Source organism: Oreochromis aureus, linkage group 15 (genome assembly GCF_013358895.1).
Source record: "Oreochromis aureus strain Israel breed Guangdong linkage group 15, ZZ_aureus, whole genome shotgun sequence".
Taxonomy (NCBI): Eukaryota; Metazoa; Chordata; class Actinopteri; order Cichliformes; family Cichlidae; genus Oreochromis; species Oreochromis aureus.
In genome coordinates this window covers 40,464,179-40,485,799 of record NC_052956.1, presented here as the reverse complement: position 1 = coordinate 40,485,799, position 21,621 = coordinate 40,464,179, and the positions used below count along the sequence as shown (strand labels likewise).

General features: G+C 45.9%; 1 protein-coding gene and 1 pseudogene across 5 annotated transcripts; both read left to right on the top strand.

Annotated features, from left to right (window-relative positions):
- Nucleotides 1-1,118: 1,118 nt before the first annotated feature.
- ackr3b (atypical chemokine receptor 3b) lies at nt 1,119-10,829 on the top strand. Of its 5 annotated transcripts, none has more exons than XM_031735089.2 (2): nt 1,119-1,438; nt 8,033-10,829. In XM_031735089.2, exon 2 carries the CDS (start codon nt 8,049-8,051, stop codon nt 9,144-9,146), a length of 1,098 nt encoding a protein of 365 aa, XP_031590949.1. In that variant the 5' UTR covers nt 1,119-1,438; nt 8,033-8,048; the 3' UTR covers nt 9,147-10,829. The 5 variants fall into 5 exon arrangements, with proteins under 5 accessions (XP_031590949.1, XP_039454480.1, XP_039454482.1 ...); XM_039598546.1 differs by lacking the exon at nt 1,119-1,438 and adding an exon at nt 1,445-1,518; XM_039598548.1 differs by lacking the exon at nt 1,119-1,438 and adding an exon at nt 1,472-1,505.
- A 6,403-nt stretch (nt 10,830-17,232) lies between these two features.
- LOC116316532 lies at nt 17,233-18,229 on the top strand (annotated as a pseudogene).
- The last annotated feature ends 3,392 nt before the right edge of the window (nt 18,230-21,621 follow it).

Here is a 21,621-nt window from a genome sequence, read left to right as displayed (position 1 = left end):
CTTTAACACCACAGAACACCCGGGCCTGCTGTTTTATTTTGAAATCCTTCACTTTTAAACTTGCAACACTGTTAGCTCCTTCATAATAAGAGCCTAAATGTCTGAAGCTCAGTTTTGGTGAAGTTCTTAGATTTTATTTGAATGTTTCTGAGTACAGCTCAGAGTCTATGAGTGATGGCCATCTTTAAAATACAGTCTGGACTTTATTTTGAAATTCTGACCCAAATCACTCCATTCATTGGCTCCACACAGAACGTGTTTTAATTTGATGTTTTTACAACTCAGTTCTGAAAAAGTTGTGAAACGTTTCAAACATGAATAACAGAGAACATTTTATTCACATTAGAACAAAGAACACTGAGCTTATTTTAAACTTGGTGGCAGAAAAATGTCTCAGAACAATCCCCCAACCCGAGGATCACCACAACATAACCTAATAGACCTACACCTTAGTTCACAGATTCACTTTATCTAGGGTTTATTTCTGAGATTTCGCACAACCCAGGATTCAAATCATGAATACATAATGGGCTTGGATTTACAACATTATGAATGAAATCTGCTCTATTTGGAAGCACCCTTTCCTTTTGACGATTTGTGTGTGAGACAATTTTAAATTGTTATTGATCCCTTTACCCCTGGTCCTAAAGTGTATATTTATTTTCTTACTCTTCTTATATATATTGTTTGTTTACTTGCACTGCTGTAACTGGAGCCTCGTCGTCTCGTCTCTCTCTATACTGTACTGTATGTAGCGAGATGACAATAAAGTTTACTTTGACTTCAGCTCACTTTTCGTGTATAGAATTTCGAAAAAACATACGTGCAATTTATAAGTCTGTATCATAATGTCTGGTGTTTTCGTGTTTGTTGGTTTGTTTTTATTTTGTTTTATTTTGCGAGTTGGTTAGTAAATGCTGCTTCAGCCAGCCAGTGAATCCCCCCCCGCCCTCTCCTTTCTGTGCCGCAAGCAGCAGGCGCACCTCGCAAAGGGAGGGCGCCCTTACTCCCAGCAAATAGGCGATAGAAAACCTTTCGGTGCCTATGACATTCCCAATATTCGCGGGCATTTTTTTTTTTTTTTTTTTTTGATGATGCCCGTGATGCCGCCCTCCACCACGATGCCGCCCCGGGCAACCGCCCGTGTCGCCCGTATCAAAAACCGCTACTGCTTCCTCTCATAGTTCCTTCTTCCATTCCTCCTTTCCTCCCTGTTCTCTTTCTCTAACGCCTCCGCAGTTTCATTGTTCCGCAGCTGAAGCCGTAATAAATCATGCATAGTGGGGCTGCCTCTGTGGGCGTTTCTTCTTCTTCTCTCATTTAAACCGCAGAGTGAGGGGGGACCCGGGGAGACCGCCTGCGACCCTCTGCCGGACTCTGTGCCCTCTGACCCGCCGTGGATCCGGACTGATCCGGACCGAGCCGACCCGTCCTTGCTGTAAGTTGTGCAGCGTTCAGGCTGATATCCGCTCCAGGGTCCGCTGGGAAAAGAGCCGTTTTTACAGGTTAGGGATGCAGGTAATGGCTGTTTATAGCATCAGGTGTGACTCAGAGATGAACGGGCAATGAAGCAGAGCGGACTCTGCGCCTGTCATCAGTTTTCTTAAATATCTTCATCCTTCTGCTGTAAACTGCTTACTTTTCACCATCGAGCAAACAATTCTTAAATGAGGCGTTTTTTTAAATGGAGTTCGTTGTTGTTCCAGTTTGTGCTCCACTAAAGCTGATCGGAAAAGTTTATTTCTTAATCGGCTGTCACGTTTAGCCAGAATCGGTTTAAAAAAATGTCCTATTTAAGTTTAGTGGTGCGGGCACGTGCACGGTCTCATGCATGCGGAGGGCTAAAAGTTCCCACCAGCCGCTGAAGTCGCCCCATGCCTTCGGCATGCAGCTTGTCCGTCTGCGCAGACTCAGTGTTTGTTTTAGGCAGTTTGTGTTTACCAGCAAACTTTACTTAGCGGGTGTTTTAACGCATTTTTTAGCCCGCAGTCCTCAGTCAGCTCAGCGCGCGTGCACACAGGCAGATAACGTGTGGACGCGCCAACATGAGCTGTTTTTGCAGCGTGCACGTGCCTTTAGGTTAGATGATATCAGCGTGCAGGCACGTGAATTTACGTGGATCTTAATGAGGCCTTCGCCTGCAGCGGGAAGATCCGGGGATTAAAGGGTCAAAGAGTGGGTCCGTACAGGCTTGAGCTGTGCCGGTCCACGGTGCGTGAGCTGGGTTACAAAAGACGGTGCGTGCGCTCACGCCTCACACTTCATGCTGAAATGCCTCAAACTCCAAACAAACCTTAGGGGATTTTTGAACGGACTTTGGCTCTGAGGGACGCTGAGGCTGATTTGTGGCCCTCTGATTGGTGGTTCACGGTGTGTTCAGGGACCTGGATTCCCATTGAATGGAGCTCCGTGCTGACTGTATGTATGAGGACTCATTAGCATGAGCCCCGGGCAGGTAAACACAGGTGTGAACCCAAGCTGCTTTATTACACAAACACGCTGTCACTTATTACAGATGTAACAGTGTGTCTGTGGCCGGAGGTTCATCCAGATGTTTAAAACAGCTGCGCTGACCTTTGTTGGCTTCCACTCTTTTAAAGCATCAAAGCTGGTGCCTGCTGTATGCACACCTGTGTGTAAGTCACATGATAAAGAGCTCATATTTACCGCCATCTGTAATGCATTAAAGCCTGCCGAGGCCCGCTGACTTCATTATATTTAGCAGCTGTGTGTGTGTGTGTGTGTCTTTGTATTTGAGTGTCAGTGTGTGTGTGTGTATGTGGACTGGAGCTGAGCTCAGTGACGTTCTTAGATACCTTTATTTTGTTAAAACCTTTCTTCAATGCTTTTATTTTGGTAGAATCTGAAACTTTCAGTCTAAAAGACACCGGTTGGAGTTTTATTGGAGAGCTAATTGACTCTTTGCCACAACGCTGCAGTAAAATTTTTATTTTGAAGGTCATGACCTTTCAGTCTAAAGTGCCCTGCAGAGTTTTTATGTGCAGCAGCAGTAAAACACTCCTCCTCCTTTTCATCCTCCTGCTGCTGTCTGAGTGCTCAGTTTTCTTCTTCTTCTCTGGTTTTAATGCTCTCAGAACACACGTGGACTCATAAAGATCAGTTTTAATCTGCTGCGACCGGTTGGGGTGAAAGAAGGAAAACAGGATGAAAGACATGCTGTGGAAGAGAGACAGAGATTAATAACAGATATGATTCGATGCAGAGAGGTCTGTTAACACATAGTGAGTGAGAAAGGTGACTGGAAAGGAAAAACTCAATGCATCATGGGAATCCCCGGCAGCCTACGTCTATTGCAGCATAACTAAGGGAGGATTCAGGGTCACCTGGTCCAGCCCTAACTATATGCTTTAGCAAAAAGGAAAGTTTGAAGCCTAATCTTGAAAGTAGAGATAGTGTCTGTCTCCCGAATCCAAACTGGAAGCTGGTTCCACAGAAGAGGGGCCTGAAAACTGAAGGCTCTGCCTCCCATTGTACTTTTAAATACTCTAGGAACAACAAGTAGGCCTGCAGTGCGAGAGCGAAGTGCTCTAATAGGGTGATATGGTACTACAAGGTCATTAAGATAAGATGGGGCCTGATTATTTAAGACCTTGTATGTGAGGAGCAGGATTTTGAATTCAATTCTGGATTTAACAGGAAGCCAATGAAGGGAAGCCAAAACAGGAGAAATCTGCTCTCTCTTTCTAGTCCCTGTCAGGACTCTTGCTGCAGCATTTTGGATCAGCTGAAGGCTTTTCAGGGAGGTTTTAGGACATCCTGATAATAAAGAATTACAGTAGTCCAGCCTGGAAGTAATAAATGCATGAACTAGTTTTTCAGCATCACTCTGAGACAGGATATTTCTAATTTTAGAGATGTTGGGTAAATGGAAGAAAGCAGTCTTACATATTTGTTTAATATGTGCATTGAAGGACATGTCCTGGTCAAAAATGACTCCAAGGTTCCTCACAGCATTACTGGAGGCCAAGGTAATGCCATCCAGAGTAAGAATCTGCTTAGATACCATATTTCTAAGATTTTCAGTTTTATCTGAATTTAGAAGCAGAAAGTTAGCGGCCATCCAGGTCTTTATGTCTTTAAGACATTCCTGCAGTTTAACTAATTGGTGTGTGTTACCTGGCTTCATAGATAGATAGAGCTGCGTGTCATCTGCATAGCAGTGAAAATTTATGCTATGTCTTCTAATGATGCTGCCTAAGGGAAGCATGTATAATGTAAACAGAATTGGTCCTAGCACTGAACCCTGTGGAACACCATAATTGACCTTAGTGTGTGAAGAGGACTCATGAACAAATTGGAGTCTATTAGATAGATATGATACAAACCACTGCAGTGCAGTACCTGTAATACCTACAGCATGTTCTAATCGCTCTAATAGGATATTATGGTCAACAGTATCGAACGCAGCACTGAGGTCTAGCAGGACAAGCACAGAGATGAGTCCACTGTCAGAGGCCATAAGAAGATCATTTGTAACCTTCACTAAAGCTGTTTCTGTGCTGTGATGAGCTCTGAAACCTGACTGAAACTCTTCAAATAAGCCATTCCTCTGCAGATGATCTGTTAGCTGTTTGACAACTACTCTTTCAAGGATGTTTGATATGAAAGGAAGGTTGGAGATTGGCCTATAATTAGCTAAGACTGCTGGGTCTAGAGATGCTTTTTAAGTAAAGGTTTAACTACAGCCACCTTGAAGGCCTGTGGTACATAGCTGATTATTAGAGATAGGTTGATCATATTTAAGATTGAAGCATTAATTAATGGCAGGACTTCTTTGAGCAGTTTTGTAGGAATGGGGTCTAAAAGACACGTTGATGGTTTGGAGGAATTAATTATTGAAGTTAACTCAGAAAGATCAATTGGAGAAAAAGAGTCTAACTTAACATCGATGGTACTAAAAGTAGCTGTAGATAATATTACATCTGTGGGATGATTATTGGTAATTTTTTCTCTAATGATAAAAATTTTATTTGTGAAGAAGTTCATGAAGTCATTACTAGTTAACGTTAAAAGGATGGTTGGCTCAGTAGAGCTCTGACTGTTTGTCAGCCTGGCTACAGTGCTGAAGAGAAACCTGGGGTTGTTCTTATTTTCTTCAATCAGTGACGAATAGTAAGATGTTCTGGCTTTATGGAGGGGGCTTTCTTATAAAGCAGCAAACTATTTCTCCAGGCTAAATGATGATCCTCTAAATTTGTGACACGCCATTTCCTCTCCAGCTTACGAGTTATCTGCTTTAGGCTACGTGTTTGAGAATTATACCACGGAGTCAGGTACTTCTGATTTGAGGCCTTAGTTTTCACAGGAGCTACAGTATCCAGAGTCGCATTTAGTGAGGAGGTAAAATTATTAACAAGATAATCGACCTCTGTTGGAGTAGCGTTCAGGTAGCTGCTCTGCTCTATGTTGGTACAGGGCATTGAAGATGATAACAGTGGGTGGATTATATTCTTAAACTTAGTTACAGCACTTTCAGAAAGACATCTACTGTGATAAAGTCTACTCTCCACTGCTGTGTAATCAATTATTGTAAATGTAAATGTTATCAGGAAATGATCAGACAGCAGAGGGTTTTCAGGAAACACTGTTAAATGTTCAGTTTCTATGCCATATGTTAAAACAAGATCTAGAGTGTGATTAAAGTGGTGGGTGGGTTCTTTTACATTTTGAGAGAAGCCAATTGAGTCTAATAACAGATTAAATGCCATGTTGAGGCTGTCATTTTTAGCATCTACATGGATGTTAAAATCACCCACAATAATTATTTTATCTGAGCTGAGCACTAAATCAGATAAAAGTCTGAGAAATCAGAGAGAAACTCTGTGTAAGGCCCAGGTGGACGATAGATGATAACAAGTAAGACTGGTTTCTGAGTTTTACAGCTGGGGTGGACAAGGCTAAGCATCAGGCTTTCAAATGAATTAAAAGTCTGTCTTGGTCTTTCGTTAATTAATAGACTGGTGTGAAAAATTGCTGCCACACCGCCCCCTCGGCCTGTGCTTCGAGATTTCTGGTAGTTAGAATGACTCGGGGGTGTTGATTCATTTAAACTAACATAATCATCCTGCTGCAACCAGGTTTCTGTAAGGCAGAGTAAATCGATTTGTTGATCAATTATTAAGTCATGTACTAACAGAGACTTGGAGGAGAGAGACCTAATATTTAATAATCCACATTTCACTGTTTTACTCTTTGGTTCAGATGTGGATACTGTATTGTTCTTTCTTTGGGATTTTTATGTTTAAGTTGTTTATTGCTGGTTTTTAGTTTGTTTTTGTCTTTTGGGAGCTGACACAGTCTCAATGGAGATGGGTTTTGGGGGTAGCAGGAGGAGAGAAGCTGCAGAGAGGCGTGTAAGACTGCAACTCTGCTTCCTGGTCCCAACTCTGATTAGTCATATTTTGGGGGGTTTAATAAATTGGTCCATATTTCTAGAAATGAGAGCTGCTCCATCCAAAGTGGGATGGATGCCGTCTCTCCTAACAAGACCAGGTTTCCTCCAGAAAGTTTGCCAATTATCTATGAAGCCCACATCGTTTCTGGGACACCACTCAGACAGCCAGCAATTTAAGGAGAACATGCGGCTAAACATGTCACTCCTGGTCTGATTGGGGAGGGGACCAGAGAAAACTACAGAGTCCCACATTGTTTTGGCAAAGTTACACACCGATTCAATATTGATTTTAGTGACCTCCGATTGGCGTAACCGGGTGTCATTACTGCCGACGTGAATTATGATCTTACTGTATTTACGTTTACCCTTAGCCAGCAGTTTTAAATTTCCTTCAATGTCGCCTGCTCTGGCCCCTGGAAGACAATTGACTATGGTTGCCGGTGTCTCTAGCTTCACATGTCTGAGAACAGAATCACCAATTACCAGAGTTTGTTACAGGTATCATTACTGCTAAAGGAGGCCGAGGAGTAGCTAAACATCTGACACAATGAGCAGGAAAGTGCAGGAGGGACAGGTGAAGTAGCCATGGTGCTAACGAGTCGGCTACGAGCTAAGCTAAGCTAGCGAAACAGTACAGACACAGTGAGTGAATACTTTGGCTATAAATTAGGTAGTGAGTACACAGAAAGGGTGATTCAGATGAAGCACGTTAAGATTATACTATGAAAAAGGGATGTATCAAAAGATTTAAATTAAATTGCTAAGCAGATAAGCTACTCAGAAACACCACTGTGTTTGAGCAGGAACAGGAAGTGATACTATACCACAAATCAAACTTATCGATCTTCAGTTCGTGATTTTGCAGCTGATGAATTTCCTGAGGGTCAAAACAGGAAGACGTGGTCATCTTTTTCCTGCTCAGGTGGGAGCGTCTGCAGCAGTAAAACCTTAAGATTTTACTGCACATTAAGCCATGCTGAAGCAGCCTCTCAGCACTGATCACACACGTTATTGATCTCTGGTGATCACACACTGATGTTATTGTTGGTTCAGTCACTTCAAAGTGTTTCCATTTGTTAATGAAGTCTGGATGTTTGACCTGCTCTGACTTCCATCCGTCCATCCAGCTGCTGGTGTTCTCAGTGTGTGTGGTCGGGTCGATGGAGGGTCGCAGTTTGTCAGCAGGAGTCCTGAACCTGCTAGTAATCAATAATCAATACACCTGATACGACCTCCCGTTCATCTTTGTCCCCTTTAATCTTTATTTGAAAGCACAAAGAAAATCCTTAAATTAAAGAATCTTTGAATGGAGTTAGGTGGGAAAGACTGTCCTTAAAAACAAGCCTGAGGTCTGTGGGCCGAATGTACATCAAGATTTTAATTTGAAATTTGAATACTTTCAGAAAACTTAACTTTCACATAGTCATATACACAGTTTGTACATTTTTATGAATTATTTTGTTTTGGGGTTTATTTATTCATTATGACATTTTCATATTATTTATTATTTTTTTTATTATGTGAAATTTATTCAGTGCATTAATTTAAATGTATTTTTATCAAAAAACCATCTTTATTTTTATTTATTTAATTTTTCTGACTTTCCCTGTTTTCCAGGTGTAACCTCATCGCCATGAGTCTGAGCGCTAACGAACTCTCTGAGCTCATTGAGCTGTTGGAGGAGCTGAACCTGACTGCTGCTGACCATAACATGTCCCATGTGGAGGCGCTGAGGTGTTCGGGCACCGTCAGCCACACAGCCTTCCTTCACACCCTCTCTGTCCTCTACATCTTCATCTTCCTGGTGGGCCTCGCCGCCAATGCCCTGGTGGTCTGGGTCAACCTGCGATCCGACAGGAACCGCTACGAGACACACCTGTACATCCTGAACCTGGCCATAGCCGACCTGTGCGTCGTGGCCACGCTGCCGATCTGGGTGACCTCTCTGCTGAAGGGCGGTCGGTGGCCATTTGGAGAATCCGTCTGTAAACTTACTCACCTGGTCTTCAGCGTTAACCTCTTCAGCAGCATCTTCTTCCTCGCCTGCATGAGTGTCGACCGTTACCTGTCCCTCACGCTGTTTGCCGACACCCCCGATAGCCGCAGGAAGAAGGTGGTGCGCCGGCTAATCTGTGTTCTGGTTTGGATGATGGCGCTGGTGGCCTCCATCCCAGACACCTACTTCCTGCAGGCGGTGAAGTCAACGCACAATGATGGTGCCGTCTGCCGGCCAGTGTACCCACCCAGCAACCTGAAGGAGTGGATGGTGGGCATCCAGCTAAGCTTCTTTGCGCTCGGCTTCGCCATCCCCTTCCCCGTCATCGCCGTCTTCTACCTACTCCTGGCGACGGCCATCCCTCCCACCTCAGACCAGGAGCGGCACGTCAGCCGGCGGATCATCCTCACATACGTCGTGGTCTTCCTGGTGTGTTGGCTGCCATTCCATGCCGTCCTCCTGCTGGACACCCTGTCCCTGCTGAATCTCCTGCCCTTCAGCTGCTGGCTGGAGAACCTTCTAGACGTGTCGCTGCACCTAACGCAGTGTTTCTCGCTGGTCCACTGCTGCGTCAACCCCATCCTGTACAACTTCCTGAACAGGAACTACCGCTATGACCTCATGAAGGCCTTCATCTTCAAGTACTCCACCAAGACCGGGCTCACCAGGCTCATCGATTCCTCACATGCTTCAGAGACTGAGTATTCTGCAATGACCATGGACAGCCCGATGTGAACTTCAGAGCCTTCCAGGACTCTTTCAAAGACTTGTAAATAACTTCCACCTGCTCCTGTTGGTGGCAGACCTAACTTCATCCAGAGGACCTACCACAGCAACGACGAGTAGGCCTTCAGACCTGCACCAGGTCAGGGTGTGCGTGCTGTAGCAGTTCTAACGGACCGGGTTGGCTCGACTCGTTCAGGACCTGCAGTCGATTCTATCTGCTGGTGGTAACTGCAGTCTTTTCCAGCTTGAGCCAGGTGAACCACACCAGCTGTGGTTCCTGGATGATTTATTGACCTGATGGCCAATGAAGCTTTTTAGGACTCGGGAATGCATCCTAACACCTATCTGACACGTTGGGATTACCTTTGGTAACGTGTAAACCACTGTATTTACCTAGAACTCATAAGACCTGAGAACATCCTTTTGAGGAATTCTCTGATGAATTCGTCTTACCGATGGTGATGGACCCAGCCAGTTTGGACCATTGGGACATTAGCCCCAAGATTATCCTCAGCTGTGTCCTGCTCTTTCAGGTGTGCTGGTCTTTGAGGAGGTAGAGCTTCTACATACTCAGAGTTCTCCATATTGCAGCACGTCTGAACGACCACCTAAAGCAGGGCTGAAACGAGTCATATGTTAATGAATCGACTGGTGACATATAGACGTTCTGGGCATCAGATAATCATTTGTATCTATAAAAAAAGACTATTCTTCATGCTCTGCTGTTTGTATCTGAGTAATCAAAACAAAGACAACACAAACGTTTGTGGACAGCACGACTAAACGTGTCAGGGGTGCTCTGATCAGCTGCTTTAACTCACTGAGGTTTTACCTGTTTCTGACACACATGGCTTTCACATTCAGTACATTATGTTGGAGTATTTAATACACAATATCTTCCTAGATGTATTATAACTCTCTTACGTAGAAAATGAATGAAGGCTCAAACATCAGCAGGTCAGTGTTCAGTGTTAGGAACAGCTACTCGCTGAGCCTGGTTCAGATCCTTCACCACCTAACCGAAGCTCACAGGTCAGAGGAACACTGGAATATGTAGAGTGAGCATCCACAAGCCTTCGTTCATGTCGTTGTTTGTCCCGACAGTCAGAGCTGAGGGCTGAAACTCGCCTGAGAGACGACCCGAGGAACCTGAAACTCATTGCATCACCTAAAGAAACCTAAAAAAAGTTGTTTTTTTCCACTTTAGTTAAATCAGAGGTGGAAACATGATGGAGGAAAACATTTTTCACCTACAGTGATGACTCTGAAATCTGTGGACGTGTTTCCGTCCAACAAGCTGGAAACTATTAATGGTAAATTCTGGGATCAAACTGGCGAATGACGCACAAACATCACATCAGCAACAAATTATTAGGGAGAACTTTTTGTCTTTGGCAGAAATTCTTGTTTTCTGTAATGTTTTTGCCAAATATCCACATGCTCTTTCCAGGAAACTTTATTTTGAAACTCAGAAAGAAACAGAAAGTTGTTTTTTTTTAATTATCAGCATATTTAATCTGTCTGCTGTGAGAGTATCAGACTGTGATGATGTGGTTCATTTCTGTATTACAGCTCCTGCACAAGAATCAATGATTCTGACCAAACTCTGTAAAAAAACAGGGATTTTTAGCTCCTTTTTCCTGTATGATCTCCTGCTTGTTTCTGCTTCAGTTTCACTGTGTAATAAAAATGGAGACGAAGATGAGTGTGTGTGTGGTTCATGTTTGTGTGTTTGTTGTTGTGATGAAACCCGTGGTTACAGAAATAAACATCAGTCAGTCACACCAATGGAGGCAATCCTGGCATGAACCAATTTGACAGCAGACTCAGACCTGACCCTGGCTTCCAAATTCTTTGTCTAATTCTGTATATGTGTAAGCATGCTCTTTGAAAGCCGCGAAACGCATGTGTATAACTTCAGTGCTTATGCGTGCATAAGACGAAACCAAAGGGGTGAGCCGCCTTTTCTTTTTGAACTGTTTTCTCCTGTTTCTGGGCTAGGAAGCGAGGGGTAGCTATTGTCATTTGTTTGTTTTGTTTTTTCTCAGAGTTTAGTTAGTTTTCTCTGGCAGGACTTGGAGATGGTTTTGTTTATTATTTTGGCCTGGGTTCACCCTGGAGTTGTGCTTCTTGTCACTCAATAAAATCACCTTTTTTTTTTACTCATAACTAAGGATGGGTACCGGCACCGGTTCTGAAATAAACGGTAGTAACCAGACCGAAAAGCAACGCACATTTCGGTGTTTTATTTCGGTGCTTTTTTTTCCTGAGATGTCATACACTTTGGATTCTAGCCAATCATTTTACCTTTCTGAGGATAGTAGGCGGGCCCAGGTATGTGCGTTCTTTTAGAGCAGAGCTACAGATTAAAAATGTCCAAGGCGAAGCGGTCAAAGTCTGGCTGTACTTCACTACAAAAGATGCAAACTCAGCAGCCTGCAACAAGTGCTTTAAGCTGATACTGTGCAAAGGAGGTAACACCTCAAATTTGATGAAACACCTGGCGACGCATAGTGTTTTTTTAAAAGCCGAGAAATGCGCCGTATTTGAGAGCTTGCTACGAGACCTCACACCGTGCACATCTACTGCGGGTGTGGTGCCTGTTATCGGACCCGGAGTTAGCAACATCCCCCAAAAACCCGAAGAGTAGAGTCCTGGCCCCCAGCCCTGCCAGTGTAGCAGAAATGATGAGGATGATGATGGCAGCAGCAGCCGTTCTCCTCTGAGTCAGTAGCTTAATTTTGTTCGTGTGTAATTTACATTGAGTAGGCTAACCACGTTATTTCATTAATGCACATAAGGTGAACTAGCAAACACCGTTGTAGTTCAATGTGGCTGTCTTCTTGTTTGATGGCAGATACTCCCATCACCCTGGCCAAAAAGGCTAAAATGACCAAAGAAAAAGTGGAAAACAGCTAAACATGAGAGGTTTTTGGACAAAGTTTGTGTTTTTTCCATTGTTTAAGCACTGCTTCCAGCCAAGAGTGATACCATAAATCCCCTATAGCTGCAGAAAAGGCTAACATTGTTATCTTTTTACAAAAAAACAGCTGAACATGAGAGGTTTTTGGACCAATTTTGTGTTCTCCATTCTTTAAGCACCGGTTCAAGCACCGTTTAAGCACCGGCACCGTTTCAAAAGTACCGGTTTGGTACTGGTATTGGATAAAGCCTAAACGATACCCATCCCTACTCATAACCAGGTTCGTGGTTTTTGGTTTGGGAACCAGGGCGGTACTTGCTTCTCTCTCCTCAGAATCTTATGCGCATCTCTACACACCTAGACTAGGGGTGTAACACAGGCCCATGTAGAGCAAAATTTAGTATTATGGTATAGACAACCCCAAATGTGGTGTCTACATATGTGGACGCCAGGTCCTAGGAGGTTACTCACAAATATATAATTATAATGTTTCATTACTACACCAGTGAAATATAAATGTTCAGTTATTATTTAATTTAAAAGTAAAGTTGCAGATTGATGAACTCAGGTCCATCAGATCCAATAACCCCTGCAGGCCGTTGAACACCAAAGACAGGACGCATCTGAAATGTGACAGTAACATGAAAACACGAGGTATCCGTGAGGCTTTGTGACGCCGGCAGCTATTTTGATGTGCATAACTCCACAACTCTTTATTAAAATAGGTTTAGAGTACATAAAGTCATTGTGTTTGATCTGATTGGCCAGCATGTGTTGACCTTGAGACCTCTTCCTGTCAGCAGGAAGTGGGTATTCAACCGAAGGTCTAGAAAGCCTGGAGTGAAGGTCTGGTTAGGTTTTGTGTGCAGCGCTCTCAGACTCACCTTTTTTCCATCCAGGTGAGTCTGAGAGCGCTGCTGCTGCTGCTGCTGGTGGTGGTGGTGTGAGTCACGTCTTCCTCCAGCATCAGGATCAAAAGAAAGAAAGAAAGGAGAGGAACAGATGAGCAGAGCTCAGGTAGCAGGTTAGCCATGCATTATCCATCAGCAGCTGCAGTCAGGCGTGTTTCAGGTGTGAGGTTATTTTTAAAAAGGATTTTCTTTTAAAAACATCAAAGACCAGAAGAAAGTTAAAAACACTCAAAGACACTGAAGCAACAGGAAATTATGTAACTGTAACCATGAAGATGCTTTGGCAAATCAGAGGCCTACAACCTGCGTGAGGTCATAGCATGACTCTGAGGGCAGGTACATCCACACCTGTTTGAGGAAAAGTGGGAGTGGGAGTGGACCTAAAACACTTTAAAACCTCCTTCCAGGAGCTTTCAGGACCTCTCAGCGTGCGTCAGGGACCCTCATCTGAAATCCTGATCATTTTTACCTCTCAGGAAACGTCCTCGTGCGAATTTGATTTGAGCGAAGTAATGAGAACAGGTCTCACCTCCAAACAAAGAGAGCGCTGAGGTCACAGAGACTGAGTGCGCTCAGCGGGTGAGAGGAGGTGAACTCTTTAATAATCACAGAAGGCTTAAAACGCTGCTGGGCCTCTCTGCGGATACTGGGCCGGACGCCATGGCAACCACAGAAAGAAAAGGAGGAGGAGCAGGAGGAGATTCAACAAGCCAGAGAGGGACCTGAGTCACCATGGCGACGGTTATGAGCATGCTCAACAGTTGAACTTTCAGACCTCTTCATCCCCTTAAGGGCCTCTGCAGTCTGATCCAGGATGAGCCAAGGAGGTTCAAGGCCTTTCAAGGACCCCTGGAACATCTGAAAAACCAGACTCCTCAAACCCTCACTTTGCTTCGAGCTCACACACTGAATCACCATCAGACTTACAGAGGCAGCTCAGGCCTGGAGGACCCTCCAGGACCTCCTAGACCCCCTTGGAGCCCCCCCAGATCTCCTCAGACCCCCTCAGAGCCCCTCGGAGCCCCCCAGACCTCCTCCTGTTTGCACTCACTCCCTGATATTTGTGCCTGAACTCTGATGGAGATGGTATTTCTCTCAGTCTGAGGTTTATCAGGTCAGCCTGTGGAATCTGTGATGTCAGTGAGCGACCTCACAGTGTGTGAGTGTGTGTGTGTGTGTTAATAATAGTTGGACTGTGTTTGTTGTCTTCTGGTCTTAAATCAAGCATTCTTTGAATGGACTTCTGTGAGCAGGGACACTCATCAGCAGCTCCTCATGTTAAAGGAACCAATCAGAGCAGGCACAGAGGCTGACACTGAGCATGCTTAGTGGGGTTTGCTTTATTGATCACTGATTATCAGTGATCATAGCGACATGAGCATTAAAAGCAGCAGCTTCAAGAAAGAAGCTCAAATATGACTGTGTCAGACTGTGTGTGTTTGTGTGTGCGCTGACCTTTGACCTGCTGCATTTTGCCACCACAGAACAAAAAGACAAAAGAGGTGACTACAGTTGACCTTTGACCTTCTGTGTTTACCTTCAGCAGATCAGCACATTCCACACACACACACAAACACACACAAACACATGCACACGCGCGCACACACAAACAAACACACACACACTACTTTTGATCACAGATTTAAAACATAATTTTCTTATTTTCATAACAGAGATAAACAACAGACACATGAATAAACTCCCTGATGAAGAGTCTGAGCTGCAGCTGCTCCCTCAGGTATGTAAACACAGGCTTTTATTGTGGAGGAATGCAGGCGTCATCAGATAAGCTCAGGCTTTTATTTTGTAAAGACAGAAACATCACTTTACTGAGTTCTTTCACCATAAAAGCCCATCAGCTGCTGGCAGCATGGAGGTCAAAGGTCAGCCTGGACAGCGCTTCTGTGGATCCTCCCTGTGTGTGTGTGTGTGTGTGTGTTAAACACAAGCAGTCAGAGTAAACAGCTCCCCCTGCTGGCCACGCTCAGCGTTACACTCAGTGAGCCAGATGTTTCAGATGTCTCCAGATGTTTCGGGCTCTTCGTCAGGATGAGTGGGGTCCTCGGGAACGCGGTGACCACAGGACAGGACAGGAAGTCCTGGTGCAGCAGGTGCAGTCTGTCTGAGCGCGCGGGTTATTGCACAGTGGTGGTTTATAGAGGGAATCCTTGGAATGGGGGGTAGAACTATGATGTCAGTGCATGTGTGAGTTCATGGTGGTTATGGGTGGTAGAAACTGTTCTTGAGTCTGTGGGTCTTTGTGCTGATGCACCTGTAGCGCTTCCCTGAGAGAAGCAGGTTGAACATGTTTAAACCAGGGTGGGAGCTGTCCTTGATGATGTTTGCTGCTCTGCTGAGGCAGTGCTGTTCTGTGCTGCCTTGACTACACTCTGAAGTCTCGCTCTGTCCGTCTTAGGTCAGCTACTATACTGTGATGCAGTATTTTAGCAGGCTCTCATTGCACGAGTGGTAGAAGGTCAGCAGCAGGTTGGAGTTCAGTTTCTACTTCCTGAGGACCCATATTGAATCGGTATCCCGGCAACCAGTCCATCATGTGACCTCTGCTCCCAAAGGCTCCCTTGGTGTCTGAGCAGGAGAACACAGTGGACCAGCGTGATGTCAGCGTGATGTCAGCATGATGTCAGCGTGCTCACCTGATCAGCGAGCGGCTCAGGTGTCTAACCCACAGGAGCTCGGCTTAGACACTTAGCTGACTGAGAATGATGAACTCACCGTCTGTGAGGTCATCACATGTCTGAGGGTGGAGGTCTGTGGATGATGATGATGATGAAGGGTGGGCGACGTGTGAGCTCCAAACAGGTCAAGCTGCACATTAAACACACATTTCCATCCAGCTGCAGGCTGATGTTCCTCTCACGACAGGAAGAAACCAGCCTCTGATCAATACACTGATCAGACCACTGATGACGTTTGAGAGTCCACACCTGCAAAGTTCCTCTTTAGACACTCTGTGCTGTTCAGACTTATTAAACAGGAAGTGAAGCTTTGTTTTGGAGTAATCAATAATCTGATCAATAGTTCTCCCGGTCCCCGTGGAAATATCAAAGTCTTAAAAATAAACGATGTTTGCTGGACTCCCTGTTTCAGATGGTGAGCAGGACGTCCAGCAGAGGGAGATGTTTCCCTGCACCCAGCAGCTGACTCAGCTGTGAGGTCACCACAACTGGAGGAGGGTTTAAAGCACACCTGTGCTGAGCCCACACCTGCCTCACACGCTGCACTGACACGCAGATGTCATGCGTGTTTGCTGTGATGGTAGTACAGAGGCTCAAACATGCTAAAACTCTCAGGTCAGGTTTATTCCTGTAGGACATTTAAAAACAACGAGTTTGACCAAAGTGGACAGAGTCCAGCAGCGATCAGCCCGATCCCCTCTACACTGAAACCGTCCCTCTGCTCTGTGGGGTCAAAAGTGTTGACAAGTTTGTTTAAACAGCTGTAATGTTTAAACAAACTTTACGTAATGTAAACTTTACATAACTAAATCTTAGAAACAGTTTAAATGATGCAAACCAGCAGCGAGGCTGTGAACACATGCTCATGTTCCTTGGGATACAGTGGGCATGTCTGAGCCGCGGTCAGCTGATGCTGTTTATGTCACCACGTCATAGTCCATGCAGCCTCAGGTCACAGTCGTGTTTATTTGGAGGTCAGCATTTCAGGAGTCTGAACACTGAGCGGCAGCAGCTGCCCTGCACCACCCCTCCACTGAGGCGAAGCCAGAGACCACACCCCTGATGATGATGATGATGTCAGCTCAACATTCCACTTCCTGCTGCCTGAAGGCGCATGATGTTTACACACACACACACACACATACAAACAGACAGACACACACAGGTTTGGGGCCAAAGGTCAGTCCTTCTCTGTGTATTTGTGTTTCCTCACTTTTATACACAAACAGTGATGATGTCATTGCCCTGCGTGGTCATGTGACTCAGCAGGTGTGTGAACCTGATCAGTCTGTAACCACATTAGGTTGTTGCTGTGGTTCTGGAGACACGCTGTGGTGATGATGTCACAGAGGGGGTGGGGCCTGGTCCTCAGTAGGGCACATTCTGGAGGAAGGGGAGCGGGTCAGCTGGAGTTATTTTCTTCTGACAAACACCCTGAGAGGGGGCTGGGGGCAGATAATCGCCCGCCCCGGGCATAAAGGTGGAGGCGTGGCATGTTTCTCAGACACAACCACTCAGACAGCATGGAGATCCGGACCGAGTTGTCGCCGCGGCTGCCGGTCGCCATGGAGAGCCTGGAGAAGCAGCTGAGCTGCCCCATCTGCCTGGATGCGTTCACCAAGCCGGTTGTCATCCTTCCGTGCCAGCACAACCTGTGCCGTGGCAGCGCTGGCGACCTGTTCGAGTCCCGGAACACCTACCGCCTCTCAGAGGGCACCTTCCGCTGCCCCACCTGCCACTTCAAGGTGGTGCTGGATCGCCACGGCGTGTACGGGCTGCAGAGAAACCTTCTGGTGGAGAACATCATTGACATCTAGAAGTAGCAGCTGGAGAAGGGGGCGGACCCCGTCGAGGTCACACCCCTTATGGACAAGGCCAGCGAGGCACCGCGCTGGCAGGAGTACGAGGACGAGTGGATCAACATCTACTGCGTCACCTGCGCCACGCCAACCTGCTCCATGTGCAAGGTGTTCGGCCAGCACCGCGACTGCCAAGTTCCACCGCTGCTTGCCAGCGGGGTGAGCTGTGCGCCGCCATCGAGCTGCCTGCCGTCGCCAACGGCAGTGTGCAGGCGGCCATGACGCAGATGGAAGAAACACGGTGCCTGGTGGAGGAGAGCGTCGAGCTGCATAGGCGGCGCCTGGGGGAGAGCTTCAACCTCCTCTACGCTGTCCTGGAGGAGCACAAAGGTGAGCTGCTGGAGCGCATCGATGGTGTGGAGCGGGACAAGATGGCGACGCTGCGGGCGCTGGCGGAGCGCTACCGGGAGCAGCTGCAGCTTAGCCGCCAGCTGCAAGAGAAGCTCCAGCGGAGCATGGAGCAAAGCGGCACCGCCCACTTCTCGCTGACTGCCAAGCAGCTCCAGCAGGAGGCGGAGCAAGCTGTCAAGGCGATGAACCTGCAACCGCCAGAGCCCGGCTATGTCAGCATGGAGCTCCTGAGGGTGGACACGAGGAAGGTGGAGGCGCAGGTGCGACATATAGACTTCACGTAGAAGTAGGAGGAGGAGGAGCAGTGATGAAGATGGACTGTTTCTACTTTTATACTTTTGTGTTTTTTATCTGTTAAACTTCATTGATCCTGTTTGTAAACCATGAAATGTGTGAATAAAATTTATCTGACTGCCCCTGCTGTTTCATTTCTCTCCCACAGTCAGTGAACGCCTCATGGCCTCTTTTAGAGTCAGCTGGTTATTTTCACTGCCGTCTGGAATAGACGTGCTGGGGGGGAGGGGGAGGGTTTCAGAGGCAGCTGCCTGAGGCATGCTGGGAGCAGAGAGGACAGAGAAGTGACCGGGAGAGCTTCCAGAGCTGACAGGGAGGAGGGGGAGGAGGGAAGGGGTGGCGGGTGGGGTCACAGCGAGGACATAAAATTAAAGAAAGTTTGAGTTTGATGAGGAAAAGTTTGCTGGTAAATAAATTTAGCCCACGATGACCTTTTACCTTGCTGGCTTCAAAGTTCACATGTCCTCCCCACTTTAAACCTGTTGCTCCACACAGCGCCTCCTTCACTGAGACGGCTTTCATTCAAATGTCTCACTAAGGCTAATCTAAGCACCGCCCACTTCCACACAAACAGGAAGTGCTGAATGTCACCTTGTTTGTGGGATTCTGGGAACCATGTGTCTTCCTTGATGACACCCGGACATTTGACTATCGGTGGTTTAGGAGTTTCTGGAGGTCAGAAAGGTCTGTGTGACCGGAGCTTCAGGGGGCATGGACACAGGAGTCAGGTGATGTGATTATGGCTGTGGTAGGTGTGCTGATCACAGGTGAGAGGGTAGATACCTTCACTGGTTTCCTGTTACAGTCTGAGCACAAACATTCACTCCTGCAACATCATAGGTGACATCATCGGTGACACTGCCAATCAGATTCAGCCCGCAGGTCTGTGATGGGGCGCGGTGCTCAGGCGGTGACCTCCTGAGGCATTGTGGGATATCTGAGTGCAGACTGCAGTGATAACCAGTGCAGACCTGCTCTGCTTCTGTAAATGCCACAGCAGCGTCGTCAAAACGACTCTTATGAAGCATGGCGAGTCTTAGACGCTGACAGAGGACAGAAACAGCTGACCGAGGCCAGAGCAACAAACTGTCAGCAGGAAATAGACCGGCCCCGTCAGGAATCATCAGAAACATGGTCACGGGCCGGTTTAACCTGAAACCCTTGGCTGGCTGTCAGCCTGTGGCTTTGTCTTTTATAAATGTCACAGAAACTAGGAAACCACAGGTGAAGAAGAAGAAGAAGCAGGAGAAGGAGAAGAAGAAGAGAGCTCTGCAGCTGTGATTGGAGTGAACTAACCGACTTCCGATAGATTAAAAAACGACCCGGTGTGAGTTGCAATGAAACACTTCAGAGTTTTTTCCATATTTATTCCATGGTTTCAGAATCAGAATCACTGATTTCACAGCAAGCAAAAGGAGGCTCCACCACCTGTTTACCACACCATGCTCTGAAGGAGGTTTCTTCCTGTTAAAATTGAGTTTTTCCTTCCCACTGTTGCCTTGTCTGATAGTTGGGGTTTCTCTGTATTGTTATAGGCTCTTTACCCTACAATATAAAGCACCTTGAGCTGACTGTTGTTGTGATTTTACACTATATAAATAAAGTAAAAAATACAAAAATCAGGCACAGCAGCTGAGATATGAAAATATCAAATAAAATATAAATAAATCAAACAAAATACTTTCCAGGCACCAGTCTGGACAGATACGTGTTCAGCTGTTTAGCCAGGGATGCCATGAAGTCAGCGTTTGAAGAGGGACGTGAACAGTTTTGGTGCTCAGATAGAGGTACCTGGACCACCTCTGTCTGCGAACCTACGGGTAGAAGTCCACATGTCCATGAGACATGACTAAGATACAAAAATAAATAACATTTAAGAAGAAACGACATCACTGAAAACACAAAAGGGGAGAGTTTTCTTCTTCATGTTTCTAAAAACAGGAAGGAATATGCTCAATCTGCTCAAATGGCCAGCTCCATTAGGTGTATATTGCAAGGTAAAGACCCTGCAATATAAGTCCAACAATCATATGACCTCCTATGAGCGAGGACTTTGGCGACAGTGGGAAGGAAAAACTCCCTTTTAACAGGAAGAAACTTCTGGCAGAACCAGGCTCAGGGAGGGGCGGGGCCATCTCCCGCGACCAGTTGGGGAGAGAGAAGGAAGACAGGATAAAAGACATGCTGTGGAAGAGAGACAGAGATTAATAACAGGTATATTAATAAACTGCTGCACTGTAGAGGACAAGAGTGGTCTTGTACATAACGTGCACGAGGCCCCAGGCGTCTGGTTTCCTGTAGGTGTGTCAGCCTGATGAAATGTTAAACATACAAAGTGCTGAAGAGGGTTTCTGACTTTTTGTGCCTCCGGCTGCTTTTCTAATCTGTGCTCGCTCTTATCACCGCCGTCTATTTTAAATGCTTGGCCCTGAAAGGTGCTGTTAAAAGAAAATTGTGCATAATGTGATCAGCTACATGAAATGTGCTCTTTTTTGGATCACTAAGCAAACCACATGTCTACGTGACTTTTCACCTAATAACTCTTGTGATGATGAACTTATTCAGCTACTAATCGCTTCCTGTTTTCAGAGAACATTCAGATGTAGAAAAGGGAAAAACCCGCTGCTCTGAGTGACGCTGTTATCTTTGTACACACACACACACACACACACACACACACACACACACACAGACAAGTATAAATAAAGCACGCAGACAGTGATGAGACGCAGGTCTTGCGTTCCATGACTGCCCCTCGCGAGTAAAGATAACCGCAGTGTTTGTGTTTTCTAACTCAGGTGTCTCAGCTGAAGAACTGCGGGGTGATTTTTAGAAATCCCCTGTCAGGCGCTAAGACTGTCTGCAGACACTGTACTTTAGGGTCACCTCTCCACCTTCATGCTCCATCTACAGCACAGCTTTATGTATCTAAATAAAGACTTAACAGACTCACAGCAGGCTGAAAACAGCACAACAGGAAACTCTCCACACTTTACAACATTATTTGGACGTCATTATTTGGACGAGATGTTGGTGACGCTCTTTTAGTACAGTGACTTCACAGCAGCCATATTATTGGTCACACGATGTCATTAAAAATGCCCCAAAGGCTCCAACAGCACAAACACGTTCCTGAGATAAAGCTCAGCTGAAGCTGGCAGACCGCTAGTGGCTACAGCCATCTGTCAGTCACAGAGGCCACGCCCCCAATAATACAATTTAAACAGGTGAGTGGTAAAAACATCACCCCCACCGTACAGTTGTTATGAAGGGGGAAATGTTGTGATTTGAAAAACAAGAAGGATATTTCAGTGTGAATAAAAAGTGGAGGATCGCTAACGGAGCCCTGTGGAACGCCACGATGTTGGACTCACAGTGATCCCTGATGGGTACGGCTCCCAGAAATACTCTGATTCTAAGGTAAAATCCTAATGTCAAACCTTTAGAGGC